The sequence below is a fragment of the Rhinolophus sinicus genome, chromosome 1 (assembly GCF_057876585.1).
Source record: "Rhinolophus sinicus isolate RSI-liver-muscle chromosome 1, RSI-T2T, whole genome shotgun sequence".
Classification (NCBI taxonomy): Eukaryota; Metazoa; Chordata; class Mammalia; order Chiroptera; family Rhinolophidae; genus Rhinolophus; species Rhinolophus sinicus.
In genome coordinates, this window is record NC_142501.1 from 169,880,797 (window position 1) to 169,901,077 (window position 20,281).

General features: G+C 36.9%; 1 protein-coding gene across 4 annotated transcripts in view; it reads left to right on the forward strand.

Moving 5' to 3' along the window:
• The window catches only part of HERC6 (HECT and RLD domain containing E3 ubiquitin protein ligase family member 6), a 48,864-nt gene that overhangs the window by 18,343 nt on the left and 10,240 nt on the right, over window positions 1-20,281 (forward strand). For all 4 annotated transcript variants that reach the window (XM_019741126.3, XM_074323635.2, XM_074323638.2 and 1 more), the window contains exons 9-16: window positions 1,528-1,649; window positions 2,222-2,281; window positions 4,770-4,863; window positions 7,691-7,880; window positions 10,362-10,516; window positions 14,124-14,234; window positions 14,541-14,657; window positions 18,296-18,439. In XM_019741126.3, coding sequence (XP_019596685.3) covers window positions 1,528-1,649; window positions 2,222-2,281; window positions 4,770-4,863; window positions 7,691-7,880; window positions 10,362-10,516; window positions 14,124-14,234; window positions 14,541-14,657; window positions 18,296-18,439 — 993 coding nt within the window. The remainder of the gene's footprint in view (window positions 1-1,527; window positions 1,650-2,221; window positions 2,282-4,769; window positions 4,864-7,690; window positions 7,881-10,361; window positions 10,517-14,123; window positions 14,235-14,540; window positions 14,658-18,295; window positions 18,440-20,281) is intronic.

The following is a 20,281-nucleotide window of genomic DNA, read 5'->3' on the forward strand; positions in this document are numbered from 1 at the left end:
AGCAGATGATACAGTCTAACGTCATACCCTTCAAAGGAAGTGGAATTATGGAGAAGCAGAAGAAATGGTATGTAGGGAGTACCTTCTTGGCCTGATGTTCCTGAGATGTGGGAGGGAAAAAAAGGTTCTTCATGATTGAACTACAGGGGACACCCAGGACTCAGATCAAGAAGCTGGAGGGAACTTTAGGAGTCATGGTTACACATCTTTATCAAGAGGTCTTTATTTAAGCATTAAACAAAAAATAATGCACAGTTTCCTGACCCATTACAAGTTCAGTGGAGGCAGAGCTATAATATGGAGCAGAGCACTCATGTTTTTGGAAGACTATGTTAAAGACAGATTTTTCTTTCCAGTGATTTCTGACACTTCTGGCTGAGCCATTTGGTTTCAAGTATTGTACAGAACCATGGTTCTCAAAGTGTGGTCCCCAAACCAGCAGCATCAGCGTCACCTGGGAATTTGCTAGATGCAAATTCTTGAGCTACACCCCTGACCTATTGAATCAGAAACTGTGGGGATTGGCTGAGCAATCTATGCTTTAACAAGATCACCAGGTGATTCTGTTGCACGATGAAGTTTGAAACCCACTTATATAAATGTAAAAATCTGTGGCTGCTTAAAAAGGAGAAAGAAACTAATATTTATTAAGCACCTACTATAATCTAAAGGCTTTGCATACATAATATCATTTAATCTTAACAAGATCCCAGGGAGGTAGGTATTGGGTAGTGTTATCTCATTTCTTTTTTATTGTGGATATATATATATATATATATATATATATATATATATATATAACAAAATTTGCCAGTTTAACCAATTTTAAGTGAACAATTCAGTGGCACTAAATGCATTCACAATGTTGTTGTTGAATGCGACCATCACCACTATTCATCTCCAAAACCTTCTCGTCACACCAAACAGAAACTCTGGAAACATTAAATAATGGCTCTCCCCTTACCCCCACCCCCAGGTAACCTCTAATCTACTTTCTGCCTATAAATTTTCCTACTTCATATAAATGGAACCATACAATATTTGTCCTTTTGTATCTGGCATTTATTTCACTTAGCATAATGTTTTCAAAGTTCATCCATGTTGTAACATGTACCAGAATTTCCTTCCTTTTTATGACCGAATAATATTCCATTGTATGTGTACTCCACATTCATCTGTTGATGCTGTGGATGGACATGGGTCGTTTCCATCTTTTGGCTACTGTGAATAATGCTGCAGTAAATATTGGCCTACATGTATCTGTTTGAGTTCCTGTTTTTAGTACTTTTTGGTTATCCCATTTTTTTAAATGATGAAACTAAGGCTCAGACCAAGTGGCCAATGCTAGGAATTGGAACAACCAGGCCAGTCTGATGCCATAGCTCCTCACACCAAATCCCACTGTCTGAGAGGACTGGTCCTATCTACCACCTGTACCACAAACTTGACTGGGTTATCTGTTACTCAGCGTCTGTGTGTGTGTGTTCCTGATTGTTCTTTTTCCTTTTTTCTTCTTCTTCTTGAAAGCATACTAGTTCCACAGATGTTTCCAAGAAAACTTTGCCAGAAATAAGCCGAATTAACCAGTCCCTGACAGAACAATGGATGACAGTGGCAAGTGGATGTACCAAACGTGAAGTGGCTGAGAGGTGGCTCTGTCTGCTAATCATAAAGCACTCTTACTTGATTCTGAAGCCATGGTCGTTTTATCCCAGACTTAAGAAAGAGGGTTTGGCTTTGTTGTGAAGGCATTTGTATTTTACCCATGATTCTCTTCTGCCACCCTTAATTTGAAGAAGCCATTGACTTATTCATTCATTCATCATCGATTTAACAGAGTTACATTGAGGACGTACAATATCCCAGGCACCTTGATAGGTGAGGGAGATGTAGGAGTGAATCAGAAACACATTCTGACTCACAAAGCCTTCACTCAGGTGGACTGTTTTTATATCTTCATAGTTTATTTTCTGGAGCTCCTTAAGTTTCTGTTTTCAGAGGTATGGATTTTATTTAAATCTAGATGACGATCAAATCAACTGTGAAGGGTGTTGGTAAGGTTTAGCAGTCACATGCACAAAGTATAATGAGCATTTAGAGGACTCTTAGAAGAGTGTTTTCATTAATAATGATTCCGCATCATCACTTAGATATTCAGACATGGGATAAAAGGAGGCATGCTTTACAGTATGTTATAACTTAACCCTTATTACTTTTGCAGGGAAATTGAAGTGATATTTTCATCTCCTGCTTGTCTGACTGCAAGTTTTTTAAAGAAAAGGTAATATTTACTTTCACTTAAACTGGGGAATTTTTAAAATGAAATCTTTCGAGTCAGTCACTTTAATATGTGAATTTTGTTATCTACAAACCAAAAGTTCAACATAGAAAACTCCATGGGTTATTATAGAATCCTTCTATTTTGTAAAGTAATTTTCTATTAAACTACTATTAAGCTGTAATTCCTAATTCACATTGTTTATTTCTTCTGCCCTGCCTTCCTCTGTGATGTGATTGACGGAGTGGTGTTTTTTCAGGATTTTTGTATAGGAGTGATTAGTTCATTCTAATGTCGCTTTAGTACTTAGAGGACAAGGCTGTACTTTGCAGTTCTTACTATGGTGGGATCAATAAGGAAAATTGATCTATTTATTTTATCTTTAACTAGTCTCACTATTACAGAAGAAAATCTAACTTCTTTCTGATTTGTTTTGACACTTGGTCTGATCCAGTAGTTGAAACAATTCCTTTGCAAAATGCTCAACCTTTGGTCTTCTATTTCTTCCTCTCCTTCCTTAAAAGGTAAACTGAGGCATATTAAAATTTTTAAGAGTTTATTTTAACAGCAAATATCAATTGGAATGGGGCAGTGCCAAACCGGAAGTGGTGAGGAACATTCTGCCCACAGGAGCCAGGGGAAAGACTTGAGTAGAAAAAGTGCAGAAACAAAGAAAGAAAATTATTTGATTGGTTATAGCTTAAAGCCTAGTTAGCTGTTTGTGACTGGTTGTCCTTAGGTTTTTATTTCATAACTTTGAGGCATTTACAAGTTTAGATTTTTGGTTTGATTATGTAGGCTGTCACGGCATAAGAGCCACCACAATCTAATGGCCTCATTTTTTAAGTTAACAGTATGTAAAGGTGGAGAAGGGGGGAGAGCAGCATGAAAGGGCTGTTAGACTGCCCTCTGCCTTGTCTGGAAGACGGTGCCCTGCTGGTCTATGGGCAGCTGATGTAACTGATTCCAGTCCTTCGCTAGGTCAGGTCCGGGTCTCCCTCGTTGAGTTGGCCTCAAGTTAGCTCACTGGTTCAGTAGATAGTTGTACACATATTGGACTCCCTCCTGGCCACTAGGTGGTGCTCGCTTAACCCCTATTGCAGCTATTCCTTAACGCCTGCACAACCCACAGTTTTTCACGTTGGTTCTTAACCCAGTTGCATTCTCAGCCACTCCAACAATTTCACCTAGGAATCAGAGAAGCCCAGGGAAGTTAACTGTCATGGGTCCCCACTGGCAACTCATGAGGCAGTATCCTTCTGGAGGCCACAAAATCATCCCTGTTCATCTCTACATATCCTGGGCAAAGGTGGGAGAAGAGACATGGGGACACTGCTTCCCTCTGCTTTCTCTCCCATTTGCTTTCTTTCTTCATGCCTTCCATCCAGGCTGGAAGTGAGGGACTCTGTTGTACAATGTATCCACTTTCTTCCCTACTCTAGCCTCTTTCTACACTAAGAATATTATCTTTTAAAGTGGAACCGTATCCTCCCAGGAGTGATGAACCTCAAGATTTGGTCTTAAGATGCCAAAGGCTGCAAAGGAGAAAATATTTTAAGGGGAAATTTACAATATTTTGATTTAGTACTTGTATGATATTTTAGCCCTGGTGTTACTATTGATCAGTGAATCCAGTGAGCATAAAATATTTATTGATAGAACATTATAAAGACAATTTGTTTGACAGAGTGTAGGCTCCTCAAATATCACCAACACAACCCAGGGAGATGCGACATCTAGACAAAGGTTTGATAGTGTTTCCAAGGGGAAGGCTGGGCTGGAATTTATTAAGAATTGGCAGTTTGATTTGAGGCAGGTTTTTCAACATGGGAGGGGGAGGCTGGGGGCTTAATTAGGATTGGGAAAAGATACAAGGATCCTGGATGGATGGAAACACAGTAAGGCAAGGATTTTGAGGTCAGAGATTCAACGAATTTTAGGGCATAACTATCTGTGATGCTTTCCATTGAAGAGTTAATGGGTCTTTTCAAGAAGTTCCTATAATGAACAATCAAGCCATGTGCCTGGGCAAATGTCTCTTGGAATAGCAAAGTCGTGTTAATGAACCAGTGGAATCCCAAAGTAATGTAAATGTAGATTGTAAGGAATGTGGGGTGGGGTAAGTAGTTGCAGTTCTCAGTGTGCAGGCTGAGTGTGGGAGTAAATGGCTTCTGTGCTCAGACTTAGCATAGAAAATTTTGCCATAACTGCAGCCCAAACTTGTAGCTACTATAGAGATAGATAGTAAATTGTGACCTCTGTTAGTAGAACATAAATTTTATAAGTGTTTTCTGTACCAAGTAAATTGATTATTTTGAAAGGAGGCAAGCTTTAAGAAAAAAAGTTTATATCTGATATGTAATAAAATAAAGCTACATAATGATACGAAGTTTAGAAATATTCCTTTCCATCTGTTTCTGTGTTTTTTGTTTGTTTTTTTTGTGTGTTTGTTTGTTTGTTTTTTGTCTTTTTGCATTTCTTGTATCCAAAGAGAGCATGGAGAAGCGAATTCCATTGATGTGGACTTACAAATGGCAAGAGATACCTTCGAGAAGTTAACAAAAAAGGAATGGATTTCTTGCACGGTAATAGTCAATATTTTCTTGAGAAGTAGACAGTAGAATTTCCTTACAGGAACCAATATGGTTGCACTTTAATTTTGTTGGGAGCTGAGTGAGGGGTCACTGTGAGAAAGAAGGAGGCTAGTAGTGCTCAATATGAGGTTGCTATTAGGTTGGTGCAAAAATAATTGTGGTTTAAAAAGTTAAATTTAATTGCAAAAACCACAATTACTTTTGCACCAATCTAATATATTCCAGACACAGTATTAGGTGTTGGCTTTTCTTTTTTGAATGCTTAAATGTACAGTAGATGACAATGATTTAATTTTCAATATGAGAAAATCAATGCTTGAGAGGTGAATAATCTCTAGCCTGAATATGAAAGGATCACTAATTTGGGAAGCAGAATAACCTGATCCTGGACTAGGAGACCAAAAAGGCCGGTCTATTTTGAAATGAATCTCAAATCTAGTTGAGATGACTATGCTACTGATTCATCCCTTTTCCTCTTTGGGATCTCTTTGGGATGCATTTTCTTTACCTGTAAGTTGAGTTCATCTTTCAGATCTATTCCAATTTCATATTTTGTGATTCTTGGTTGTGTTGGAAGGAAAACTTTTCCTCTACCAACTTAGGTTCACGTATTTGGGGGCCTGCAAATTGACAATAGACAGATTAACAGGAGCACAGAAAACAAGTTTTATTTCCATACATGTGAGAGCGTTCTGATAAAAAGGCTCCCCAGACAGCTAGGGATGAGGGTTTATAGACCAACTTGTGGCAGCTTGTGATAGTGTTTGTTTATGTAGTTTCTCATCCAAGTATACAAGTGGTGCTTGCCCACCCTCTCAAGAAGGGATTTATGGCTGCTTCGCTATTGAAAGCCTTTAGTCAGATAAGGAAGCGCTGAAGGCTTTTTTCTGCGTTAGCTGTATCTGATGTCTTCAGTTGAAAGTCATCTTTATACTATTTGGGGTCCCTACATTTGGACGGGAAAGGGGGAGAGTGTTCCTTAATATGCAGTAGATACTATATTTTTATTTCCAAGATGAAGAAGAATACTAGATGTTATCCAGTATATTTTTAAAAGAAGTTATTTAGGTGATATGGAAGATAACTTGGGGTGCTATTCCCAGTGTGAGTACCAAGGAACATTAGTTTCACAGAATGCTGCATGAAAAAGGGTTCTTAGTGAAACAACTTGGGAAAAACTGCATACAGGTATGGAGTCATGATGCATATTAGTAAGTCGAAGAGTCTTTGATGTCATACACCCCCACAAAATCTAGCTTTTTTTGACTATTTTTCTCAAAGTTACTTGACTTTCTGATACTATTTTCCCATACACACTTAACCAGCATTCCACAGAAATCAAGTTCTGGACATCTAAGAAAACAAATTGTTAAGAACATTAATGTAATAATAAATAATAATAATAATATATAGTAATTGACAGTTTGTTGTTGCATATATCATCTTACTTAACCCATATGACATGTAGAGGCAGTGACATGTATGACACTATAGTTAAGAATATCTAAGATCTATTACATAGAGTAAACAATGCTACCTGTTGTAACAACTTCTAAATCTCAGTGGTTTAACACAATAAAGATTTCTTTCCCACATCATAGTCCAGTAAGGGTTGGAGATAGGAGGCCCCTGTAGGGAAGGAAAAAAATTATTTTTCCTCTACCCATCTTAGTTTCATTGGCTGCATCCCTGCAAATTAGACTAAGAAAAAGACAGTTTAACACGAGAAAAACAAACAAGGTTATTCACTTGGCATCCTTCATATATACACACTCAGTGATGAGTAATTTAAAGGGGTGGTTAGAACTTGGGCTTATATAGCATCTTAGCAAAGTACAATACTAAGTACTTTGTATTACAAAGTAAAGGACTTTGAGTTTCTAGGAGTACCACATTGTGGGAAGACAAATATATGGGGGAAATTAGTGGTAGATAAGGGCTAGTTAGTAAGGTTTGTTTGTGTAGACTCTTTCTCCTTGCCAGCTCATCTCTGCTGATAAGACTGTTATCCCCTTCCTGGTACAGGAAGTTGGGGGCAGGAAGACACCTTCACAAAAGGAATTTATATTCTATGTTCAGGTAGGTAGAGGGAAGCCAGAGAGCTTATTCTGTTCTGTGTCTGGTTTTTTTTTACTTGCCTTTAGCTCACAATAATCATGCCACAGTGGCATAGTCTACCATTCCCACCTTTGCACAGGTTCATTCAGGAGTGACTCAGGCTCCATGTTTCTAGCGTTCTAGGCTCTGGGGCCATTAAATCCTCTAGTAGATCTTTTGTGTGTGGTTGGCAGATTAGGAAAGAGAATATGTAAGATCACATGTAAGGTTTTAGGGAGGCCATGCCTGGAAATGCCATACATCACTTTCACTCGTATTTGTTAGCTAGAACTCAAGTCACATGGCCCTCCCTAACTGCAGGGGAGGCTGGGAAATACCATCTTTCTCTGAACCCACGACGAAGCTGAAACAGGATTGGGAAGGTGACCATATGGCATTTTCTCTGCCATGGTAGATTTTAAGTCAGATGGATATGGGTATGGATCCCTGATCTGTGGCTTTCTAATTAAGCAGCCTCCATAATTCACTCAGTACATACATGCACATGTGATTCACTTTTATGTCCTCATGCACCCTAATGTAAAACAGGAGGGTGACGCTCACATACCACTTCAGGGGTATTTGGGATGCAAGGAGCGATGGAGTTTGAACAGTAGGTTGCAGGAAAACTAAGTGATTATTCCAACTGGAAAGTGGTGGAATGAAACCTCTGGCACCATACCTTATCCAGGTCCTTTCCCTGATCCTGTTTCAATTGCAGATAACTAAATATCTCAGGAATAAGCTGCTCAAAGCTCTTCCATGTTGTTCTCCACACCGAGAAGCGTTATCAGTTTTCCTTCTGCTCCCACAATGTCCTGTGATGTGTGATATTAAGAACCAGAGGGATCTGGTGATTCCATTTGCTGAGGCTGTTTATAAAATGAGTGACCGATCTTCAGGACTTCTGAGTAAGTTCGATTCCTTTTATCTGTCACTTTAGCTGTACTGTCAATAGAGAGTCATTGCCTGAAGGAGAATTGTAGCAAATTTTGTATAGAAGATTTCAAAAGACACAAGTGTTTGAGTACATGATATGTGAATTATTGAAAAGGTTAACGTAAAGCTATTATAATCATTACTGTTGGCATACAAAGCACGTGTAATTCTTAGACTTGGACATGGCTTTGACATCTGAGTGTAATAATGATAGAGGATCCAGTCAAGATAAATCCACACTTTAAAACTTTTTGTTTATGTTGTTTTAAAACTTTAGACATTTTAACCAGAGGTGATGAAAATTAAGCTATGTATTCTTGTTGTTTATTTTATTCACTACTCTAGGGTGTCCTTTTACAATTTTAATCTAGTGGTTAAGCTCCAAAGCTTAAAAGACACAAAGGATATATACAGCAAAATATAAGCCACCCAGTTCTCCCCTCCCAGAAAGCAGTTACAGAATGTAATTTCTTATGTAACCTTTGAAAGATATCACACACACACACACACACACACAGAAATGTATTTTTTTCATTCACATTCTTTGGCAACTTGCTTTTTCCCGCTTAACAGTATATCACGGAGATCGTTCTGTTGATAGACTTATAGAGCTGCCTTCTTCTATTTAATGGATGAATAGTATTCTTTTGAAAGGATATACTGTGAATACTTGTTTCTAAATTTTTGCTATTACAACAGTGCTAACATGCATTTCTTTGTACATACTACAGAAAACAAAATCATTGGGTCCAATTGTGTATGCATTTTAAATTTTGAGAGATTTTTGCCAAGTGACCCTCAATGGAAGTTTGAGCCACCATGGTGCCCAACTTCAAGTGGCCACCATTCAAATTGTAGTCTGAATTGCACCCTTAGAGTTGGACAACATGGCAGCCCTCACAGAAGATGTAGTTCTCAGTTTACACTTCATCAACAAATATGAGAGCATCAGCCCATGCACTTTTCTACAGTGTTGTCAAACTTTGGTCTTTCCCATTCTGAAAAAAAGATTCTCTTAATTTTAATTTCTCATTCTGAATGAGATTGCTGGTTTTCCTATATCACAGTTCCATTTGTATATCATATTCTGGGAATTATCCGTTCTTCCCTTTTTCCTACTTATTGTTAGTATTTTTCTTTTTTATTTAGGAGGTTTTAAACTATTTAGGCAGCTAATCCTTTATCAATAATATGAGTTCCAAATTTTTTCTTTAGGTTATTAAAATTTTCTTTTGCTTTGTGGTATTTTTGCCACAATTATTTTGCGTAATTATTTTTAAACATTTTTATAAAGCCAAGTAAATTAACATTTTCCTTTACAGTTTCTGAGTTTGGGTCATACTTCAAAACGATCACATCACTTTGAAACTAAAAAAAAAATGTTCCCTCTGCTCCTACAAGAATTTTCATTGTTTCATTTTTATGTTTAAATCTTTGATCCATATGGAGTTTATCTCTATTAAATTTTTTTTCTGGATCAGTTTTCACTTGTCCCCAGATATTTAGTGAATGATCTGTTTCATTCCCACTAATATGCAATGCCACCTTTATCATATACTAAAGTCTCACATGTATTTAGATCCGTTTAGGGAATTTCTGCTACATTGATCTGCTTTTCAGGCATTTGGGTCATACTATGTTAATTACATTAGCATGATAATATATTTTAACATTTGATAGGTTTGTTTTCTGAGAATTGTCCTTTAAAGGTATAATTATCCAGGTTGTTACCTCAGTAATATTAAAATATTGTTATTGAGATAATTTAAAAAAAATATCCATATATACCAGGTATTCATAAAGTAGGAAGACATAGATAATATTTTTTATGGATTGAAAATTTCTTTCATGACATTATATGTATATATGTGTATGTGTTTTCACCTATGTATGTTTTCAGACTTTATAAACACCCTATAGAATTTTTAGTTTAAAAATCATGAAATCAAGTAATCAAGCATAACTATGAACTATCAACACATTTCTTCAGAATCCTGAATTTGAGCTTTTAATTCCAATGATACTTAATCAGAGAAAAAAAATTTTTTTCTGTGGGTAATAAATGTTGCCCAGGATATGCTTAGAAAAGGTATTTTATGGGTTATGCCATCAGAAATGGAAAATATTATCTATTTCTCATACCGTGTTTTCCCGAAAATAAGACCTAACCGGAAAATAAGCCCTAGCATGATTTTTTAAATAAGACCTCCCCTGAAAATAAGCCCTACCATGTTTCCCCGAAAATAAGACCAGGTCTGATATTAAGTTTTGCTCCAAAAGATGCATTAGGGCTTATTTTCAGGGGATGTAGTATTAAAAATCATGCTCGGGCTTATGTTCTGGTTAGGTCTTATTTTGGGGGAAACATGTTATTAAAGAATGCAGTAGAAATTGAGGGAGCTTTTTGAGGGGAGTGGGTATATATTTATCATGGCTGGTTTTACACCCCTCAGAGCAGTGCTGGGCATCTTTGCAAGAATCTTCTCTCAACACACTGGTCCAGATGCTTAAAACTGCCATCATTGCTCAACTGTCTTTTTGCACTGAAACTGACCAGAGTATCAACAGTTTTAAAGCTCTTCTAACAATGATGAAAGATGTGCACAAGGTAAGGGTTCATCTAAAGAAATGTATATACCATTTTACTAAATCAAGATCCCTCAGGTCTCAGCCAACTGGAGTCTTGTTTTGTTATGTTTTTCACAACAGAAAGAATATTTTATTCAGCTCTTAATAACTCAAATTTTTGCTTATTTTGCTAACTGGATAGACTCTAGAAAAATATATTACATATTATATATAATGTATTAGATGGAAAATACTCAAAGATGATCATGATTCAACATTTTCATTACAGTACACAGCATAATTCAGAAGTAACCTAAGGTTTGGCTACTAATAAACTTGAATATTGGGGGATAGGCCGGAGCCAGAGCATTTTAAATAAAAGAACAGAATTAAGTTGGTATTGTTCAATTTAAAATTTAGCTAAAATAAGATGCTTTTACAAAGATAAATTGCTAAATGGCAATCAAAGCAAATTTCACCACAAAATATTCATTTCCATAGGAGAAACTATTACATACAAAAGTTAGTGCTTTATAGTAGTGATATATATAGTAGTGATATTTCTAACGTAGTACATTTCTTATTTCCTCCAACTTTATTGAGATAAAATTGACATAAAACACTGTATAAGTTTAAGATGTGTAGTGTGTTGATTTGATATACATATATTACAAAATGATTACCACCATAGCTTAGCTAACCACTCCATCTCACATAACTACCATTTCTTTATTGTGTTGATAACACTTAAGATGTATCTACACTCTCAGCAACTTTCAAGTAGGTAGTACAGTATTGTTAATTATAATTACTATGCTGTACATTAAATCCCCAGAACTTATTCATTTTATAACTGAAACTTTATACCCTTTGACCAACATCTCCTCATTTTCTTCACCCTGAAGCCCCTGACAACCATCATTCTACTTTGTTTCTATGAGTTCAGATTTTTTAGATTCCACATATGTATAAATGAATTCATACAGTATTTGTCTTTCTCTGTCTGCCTTATCTCACTAGCATGATGTCCTCAAGGTTTGTCCATGTTGTCGCAAATGTAAAGATTTCCTTCTTTCTCATGGCTGAATAAATATTCCGGTGTTTATATATAATATACCACATCTCCACATCTTTATCCATTCATCCATCCATGGAAGCTTAGGTTGTTTCCCTGTCTTGGCTATTGTAAATAATGATACAATGAACATGGGGATGCATATATCTCTTTGAGATGGTGATTTCATTTCCTTTGGATATATTCCCAGGAGTGGGGTTGCTGCTTCATATGGTTAGTTCTTTTTTTAATTTTTTGAGGAAACTCCATGCTGGTTCCTTAGTGGCTGCACCATTTACATTCCCACTAATAGAGTACAAGGGATCCCTTTTCTCTACTTCCTTACCAACATTTGTTATCTCTTGTCATTTTGATGATAGCCATTCTAACAGATATGACATGGTATCTCCTTGTGGTTTTGGTTTGCATTTCCCTGATGATTAGTGATGTTGAACATCTTTTCATGTACGTGTTGCCCATCTATATGTCTTCTTTGGAAAAATATCTATTTAGTTATTCTGCCCATTTTATAATCAGGTTGTTTTTTTGCTCAGTTGTATGAGGTCTGTGTGTATTTTGGATAGTAATCCCTTAGATATATGATTTGCAGATATTTTTTTCCATTCCATAGGTTGCCTCTTCATTTTCTTGTCTGTTTATTTTTCTGTACAGAAGCTTTTTAGTTCAATGTAGTCCATTTATTTAGTTTTGCTTCTGTTGCTTGTGCTTTTGGTGTCATATCCAAAAAAAAAATCATTGCCAAGGCCAATGTCAAGGAGCTTTTCCCTATGTTTTCTTCTAGAAGTTTTATAGTTTTAGGTCTTATAGTTAGGTCTGTAATCCATTTTGAGTTAATTTTTCTGAGTGGCGTAAGATAGGGATTCAATTTCATTCTTCTGCGTGTGGTTATCCAGTTGTCCCAGGTACATTTATTGAAGAGACTATCCTCTCTCCATTGAGTAGTCTTGGCTCCCTTATCAAATATGCAAAGGCTTATTTCTGGGCTTTTGGTTCTATTGCATTTGTCTATGTGTCTATTTTTGTACCAGTACCATGCTGTTTTGATTACTATAGCTTTGTAGTATAGTTGTAAATAAGGAAGCATGATACCTCTAGCATTGTTCTTCTTTCTCAGGACTAGTTGGACTATTCAGGGTCTTTTGTGGTTTCATACAAATTTTAGGATTGCTTTTTTCTATTTATGTGAAAAATGCCATTGGAATTTTTAGAGGGATTGCATTGAATCTATAGATGGCTTTAGGTAGAATGGACAGCTTTAACAATATTAATTCTCCTAATCCATGAACACAGGATATCTTTCCATTTGTTTGTATGTCCTTCAATTTCTTTCATCAGCATTTTATAGTTTTCAGTATACAGATCTTTCACGTCCTTTGTTAAATTTATTCCTAAGTATATTATTGTTTTTGATGCTATTGTGAATGGAGTCTTAAAAAGACAAATATGAATCATATGGAATCAAATATTTTTTAAAATAATGTATAAAAGGGAAATGTTTGGCACAAAATAATTGGAGATGTAAAAAATGAGAAACTATGAGGACTTAAGATGTTTTGTAATGGAGTTCTCTCATTAAGATAAAGTACTATCACAATCTGTAGTGTTATCCCATTTTCGTTCCTGATATTGGTTATTTGCCTTTTTTTTCTGGTTCAGTCTTACCAGGAAGCTGTTTATTATTTATTCATTAAAAAAATTATTTTAAGAACCAACCTTTTTATTTGTTGATCATCTCTCCTGTGTATCTGGTTTTCATCTCCTGAATTTATGTTCTTAGATTCTGCATTCTGCCTTCTGGATTAATTTGATTTGTTGGAGGCTTATTTAGATTTTCTAGCATGTGTCCTCTAAAAAGCCTTCTTGAATTCCTTAAGTCCTTCTTCATTCAGAAACTATATCCTACATGCCTGATTACTTGTTTTTACCTACTAGACCATGGGTCAGGGGTTGGCAGTTTACACTCATGAGCAGCCTCCTGTTTTTATAAAGTTTTTTTAGAATACATCCACACTTGTTTACATATTGAGTATGATTATTTTGTGCTATAAAATGGCAGGGTTGAATAGTTGCTCCGGAGACTGTATGGTCCCAATTTCAAAATATTTACTATCTGGATTTATGGAAGAGTTTGCTGACTACTATACTAGACAGTAAGCTAATGTTCAAGCCAGGACAATTTTTAGCTTATGTTTTGTCCCATGCCTGACAAATAGTGTGTGCTAAATTAGTACTCGTTAATTAGTAGAGAAAGGTCTGAATCTGTCAAAAGTACCATGGATTTTTAGGGTGCTTTTATTCTCAAGATTTAGAAACTGTTTCCAGTAAACCTGTGCCCTAAGAATTGGTTTATCAATCTCCACTACCAACATCTTATATCTTATACAATATTTATGAAAATTGGAGAGATTGTAAATCAAAAAATGAAAGTTTTATAGAGCTCTACTTCATTATTGACTAATGAATTGGGTTTTTAGAGTTCTATCCTGATTTTCTATATAATAGCCACGTATATATAATAGATTAAATCATTTATTGATAGAAAATGATATTCACAGATGATATTCCCTTCAAGGTAAACAAAGCTAACTGTCAACTACCAGAAAATGCTTTCAACATAAATGAACTTTCTGATTTGTTGGACTTATGTGGACAAAGGATAAGAGTGATCTTTTGGGACAACCCGGTAAGAGTAACATTATTAATTCTGAAAATTTTCATACTTTAAAGGGAAATACATAGAGTAGCTATGCAGGTGTCTCTTTGATAAATCAATATTTGAAAACTTCTTTATTGCAATACTGAATTTGCTAAATTAGATGATCATTGAAAACTTAAACAGCTTTCACAAAACAAATGCATTTTCTTAAAAGTTTGTTTCTAAGTAATTTGGATTCATACAGAGGGACATAATTTCAGGTGATGAGGTAAAGGAATGAAGTTTTTGTTTTCTTTTAATTATCAAATCTGTTATCTCTATTTCTTTTTTTAGGTACTCGCGGAAAAGAGAGTCTTGCAGCTTCTTGTTATTTTCAGCAATTTTCCATTTGTCTTTAGTTTGCCATGCAAAATTAAATTATCGAAAGCTTGTTTCCATATGAAAATGCGGGTATGTATGCCTTACTTTTTAAAAATTATGTAAAATTTCAAACACATACAAAGTAGAGATAGTGGTGTAATGAACCCCATCACAAAGTTTCAGCAGTCATCAACATTCTGCCACACTTTCATCTAACACTTTTGTTGTTTTTGTAGTTGTTGAACTATTTTTGCTGAAGTATTTTGAAGCAAATCCCAGGCTCACTTTCTTTTCACCTCTCCATACTTCAGTGCATTATTTCTGGTTGTCTCGTTTTATTTATGCTGGGATTGATCAGTGGGCTCAAGTGGTAACCACACCATTCTTCCGTTGTAATGTTTCCCAGCAACCTTTTATTTAATGATTCCATCCATTGTTTTGAAGTTTGCAAAAGACGATATTTCTAATCATTCCTTCCAAAGTTATGAACTGAATCCTGTAAAGAATTTTTCCTCATCAATCAGGGCCGTTTGGCTACCCTGAAAAATCATTCATATTGGATGGTAGAATGATGCTTAATTCTTTTTCTTTAATTATTAAATATTCTGTACATAGAGGTTGGACCAATTTATATTACTATCAGAAATGTATGAAATGCCTCTTTTATACACTCTCACCAATGTAGTGTTACCAAGCTTTGTGATCCTTTCCAATTCAATGGTTTAACCATGGTATTTCAGTTTAATTTTAATTTATATTTTTCATTGTTATATTAGGTTTGTGCCAAAGTAATTATAGTTTTTGCAATTATTTTTAATCTTTTAAACTGCAATTACTTTTGCACCAACCTAATATGATGCCTGAGTCCTCACTTTCTTTAGATAATATCCATTATTTTCCTCCTATGAGCAATACTGAAATGATTAAGTAACTGCTCTTTCTCTATCCAGTTTTAGTTACTACACTATGTTCTTAGTTGTTAGTCTTTGGGTTTTTATATCTGCTTCAGAGTCTTGGAGCTTGATTGGTAAGCTCCAACTGATATTCTTTTATTTCCAGATAATGCCTATGAGTCAATCAGTGAATTTATTCTGTTTTCTATTTACTCTCTCCCTTCTGTTCTTTTTCTGGTAGTTGTATTAGTCCCACATAACACTTACATGCTATTTTGTCTCTCTTACCATCATCAGCCTTAGTTATGTTCTCAGTTATGCTCATCCCACCCCCAGACATTATGTTAAAGATTTTCCAAACTTTTTTGATTGCTGAGACTTTTTACTAGGCCATTCCTCAGGAAAGGTGTGTTATCTATTTATCTATGATATTCATACTTTAAAGACTCATGGAAATCAGAAACATACCCATTGCTTTTACTAATAATTCAAAGGATAGGCCATCTAGGTGAAACATGGAGAAGTCTGGGATGTCACATGAACAAAAGGAATCATTTCAGTTTTAAAACATTTCCTTTTTATACTCTATGAATTATATAGCTTACATGACATTTTCCAATGAACCATGCCTGATAAATCTGTAAATTCTGTGTTTATTTATAATAAACAATCTAGATGGACAAGGTACATCCTGCTAAAAGCATCCCATTCAGGACTCTTCCTCTAGTTTTTGTTATTAGTGTCTGTCATCAGATTTGACTTGGTAATCTCTTTTGTTCCCCAGCCACCTCTTTTTTTTTTTTTTTTAATTTTCCTAACATCCCTGGTAATGGGAGAAAATAGATTAAGTCTGTCTTTCCCAAACCTAATTTCCCCTTAAGTTCCCTTTAAGCAAGTCCATTACTCTATGGTATTTTCTTCTATAGCAATGTTCTGTCTAACCTGTCTCTTCTGTTAGTGAGGGTGGAGTGGATAGTGAACCCACGCAGGTTGTATATCGTGAAGGATTGGGAAATGTTGGAGGACTAGAAAACTCTTAGTTGTAGTTGTCATGGATGAAGTTAGAAAACAGATTCCAGAATCCTGTCCTCCAAAGGAATGATAATGGACATAGTCAAAATTGTAAGCTCTTGGGGCTGGCCCGGTGGCTCAGGTGGTTGGAACGCCGTGCTCCTAAGGCTGAGGTCGCTGTTCGATTCCCACATGGGCCAGTGAGCTGCGCCCTCTACAGCTAAGATTGTGAACAATGGCTCTCCTTGGAGCTGGGCTGCTGTGAGTGGCCGGCAGCCGGCGAGAGCTGCCGTGAGCTGCTAACCTACCGACCGACTGCCTCAGCCAGGGGGAGCGCAAGGCTTGTGATACCAGCATGGGCCAGGGAGCTGTGTCCTATACAACTAGACTGAGAAACAACGGCTTGAACTGGAGTGAGGTGGGGAGGGGGAAAAAGGGGGAAAAAGAATTGTAAGCTCCAAACTGGATTACCACTTCAAATGTAGAAATGTAGAAATGGGAAACAATACATGGAGAATGGGAGTTGAGAAACTGGAAAATAAGATATGATGCAGGTTTCTAGTCCAATTCTTGGTTAGGTGAGAGAAGGATAGGCTTACAGCAGGCCACATACACCTCGCCCTGCACACCTCGCCCTGCTGTAGTCAGTGGGGCAATAACTGGCCACTCCCTGGTCACTCCCTGTCACTCAGAGCCATGGGACATGTTTCTTAGCAGTCATTATTGCTGACGTGTCCCAGAGCTGCAGACTCCTGGGCCCCAGGAAGAGATGATCCACCACCAAGAAGAATAAGAAATGGTACTTGTTCCATCTCCCTACAAATGTGAAGCTTCTTTACAACAAATATCTGAGGGAAAGCCAGAAGAATCTAATGGAATCCCATATCATTTCCCAGTACATAGTGGTGGCAGAGATCTGGGACACGGCTTTCCCAAGCCCAGAACCACATGCACTCTTCTCTGAGATACTTGTAGAGTGCGAATGTGGACAACCACACCCAACCTGGAAACCTGGAATAGGATAGGTATTGTCCACCTGTCTTTATTGTGAGACAGGCCCCAAGAGGGCTGTATTGGTTTATGAGTTCTAAATACTAATTTATTGTCCTTGAAATACAGCAGAAATCCTAGAGGAGTGTCAAAGGTCAAAGCAACACTACATTTCTAATCCAAGGGAGTTCAGCAGAAACAAGACCAGGGTACTCATGTGGTGAGGACATGTTGAGAATTCAGAAAGCTTAATGGAAGTACGATGTGGGGTGACAGAGAACAATGGTAGGTACAAAATGAGGCCACCAGTGGCTTCTTTTTAGGGAGCTCCCATGGATATTCAGTAGATGGATCATAGTTATTTGAAGGAGAAGAAGGGATTTTCTCTGAGCAAGTCTTTCCTCTAGTCTTTTTCCTACATCTAATGTTATTCCTGAGCTCCTAAATTGTTTCTATATTCTTGAGGATTATGGTGCTAACACTCTGTTTCTTAAGACTGGTGGGTGAGTGTCTTAGCATGTTGAATACCACTATTGCCTTTAAAGATCATGTTTACTATAATAAGTGATCTGACATAGCTTTTAATAACTTAGCTGTACATCCATGATGATTAATCCCCTGTACACAATTCCTAGGTACCATAGTTTCACCGATCCAATGATCTCTTTATCTTCCATAGTGTAGATACGATGCCCTTCTCCTTAAATAATTACAATAAATGAGTATATATAGCAATGGTAGGCATAATTGTGTGCTATACAAAATAGGTTTGTTTGAAATATTAAACACTTCCTAGTATTCCTATGAGGATTCCTAAAATATTTCTTTTTCTAGGAGCCAAATAGGATTCCACTAAGAGAGAATGAAGTCTCCCAATTATTCCCATTTGTACTTAGAGTGAGACGAAGTCACCTAACTGAAGATGCTCTGCGACAGTTGAGTCAAGCTGCAGTCACTGACCTCTGGAAAACCTTAGTGGTACAGTAAAAAATCTCGTTGGACATTTTTACTAATGTGGGAGGGGAACATTTATATAGTACAGCAAAGGAAGAGACTGCATTTGGAACTATAGTTATCAGCCTTATGATTTCCAGAATTCCTTGCTTACCCTGCTGAGAAAAACTATGGGATGTTTAATTGAACATTGGGATTATACGTTAACTCGTAGTTACCTGTGGCTATAAAAATGCAACCTAGTGAACCATCCCAAAGCTTAATGACTTAAAATAACAATAATTTATTTTTCAGGTCTGCAGTTCAGTTGAGTTCTGCTGGTCTAGGTTGAACTCATCTGGGTGGCTTTGTAGATTTTGTATGCATGTGTTTACAAGTTTGTGAGTTGACTAGGGGTTGACTGATCTAGGCGAGGCCTGGCTTGGGAAGTTTGGCTCTGCTTCCTGTGTTTTTTGTCTTCTTCCTGGGACTGGCAAGCATTGCCAGAGGTACAATATAGCAAGCCCAGTCACACAACAAACATTATTTTAGTCAAAGCAAGTCACATGGCTGAACCTACATGAAGGACTGGCAAAATATGCTCAGCCTCCTTAATGGGGGAAACTGCAGTCACATGCAAAAGACATAGATCAAGGAGAGGTGAAGAATTGGGGCTGTTAATGCAATCAACAAGCAGGGGGTGGAACAGATACTTTTCCTACATTTTGGCTCTAGTTTTAGTCATAGACCTTCCACTGCTATATTGACTATATTGGTTCCAAATAGCCGTCCTTCACTTCATCCTTTGTGGGCACCTGTAGGAATTTTATTGTGTGGTACCTCAGATTATTTGCCCTATTGAGGCCATAAAATAATGACTAACTATGTAGGTTAGAGCTGGAGTCTTGGAGTCTGCCCAGCAGGGAGTGGATTTTCCTGATATCAGCCACGAGGGAAGAGTTAGGTTCTCAGAGAATAAACCAGAACCTGGAGGTTGAGACTCAAAATAGAGAGATATTTACCAGCATGGGACTCCAGTGGGAAACAAAGAAACTATTTTATAAGCCAGATTTTCTAGTTGTATCTAGTAGTCTCTGTACTTACTTTCCTTTAAATAAATCTTTATTATGAGGGAATGAATAGAAAATGATACACATACAGGAGACGACAAAGAGCTAAGAAGGTAAACTTCAAGACAGATCTGATCAAAATACAGACTCTGAACAAGGCAAGATTGTCAAGGCCTGTTAAGAGTGGGTCCTGACCACGGCGAAGGCAGACTTGCTAGTGTAAATAAGTAGAAATAAGAAAATCAGAAGTAAGATTAATTTGTTATTAGAATATATCCACAAATGGAATTTGAGGCAGGCCCTTGGAGATTATGGTCTGTGGCCAAGGAATCGGTTGATCAAAGTTGCAGTAAATAAGATCTTCCAGGCAAAGAGAGGAGAAAGAGAACTCTTAGTCAAGCTTAGTGATGCTTAGATTAAAAATTTAAAAAGAAATTAGCCAGGAAAAGAAGTAGAGAAGGAATAGTTAGAGAGGAAAACCAGGAGTGTAGTCAGTCACAAAGTCCAAAGGTGGGCTTTAGGAAAGAGGGACTAGTTCATACTAATTTCCCACCTGAGGGCTATGGGCAGTCAGGTCTGATAGTTCCTGCAAAGGTGCTGTGCCCAGGCTGTATGGGAGAGCTGTTTATCAGAAGTCCTAATGAGGGGAGAGGAAGGAGAAACCAAACAGTTGTTGACTGGAGCCAAAGTTGTAAAGTCTGAATGATGAGACGAAGACAGACAACTAGATAGAAGAATCAGGCAATTTAGTGGCCCAGGGGTTTGAAGCACATCAAAATTTGGTTCAAGATGCTGGTCACCATAATTGGAGAATACT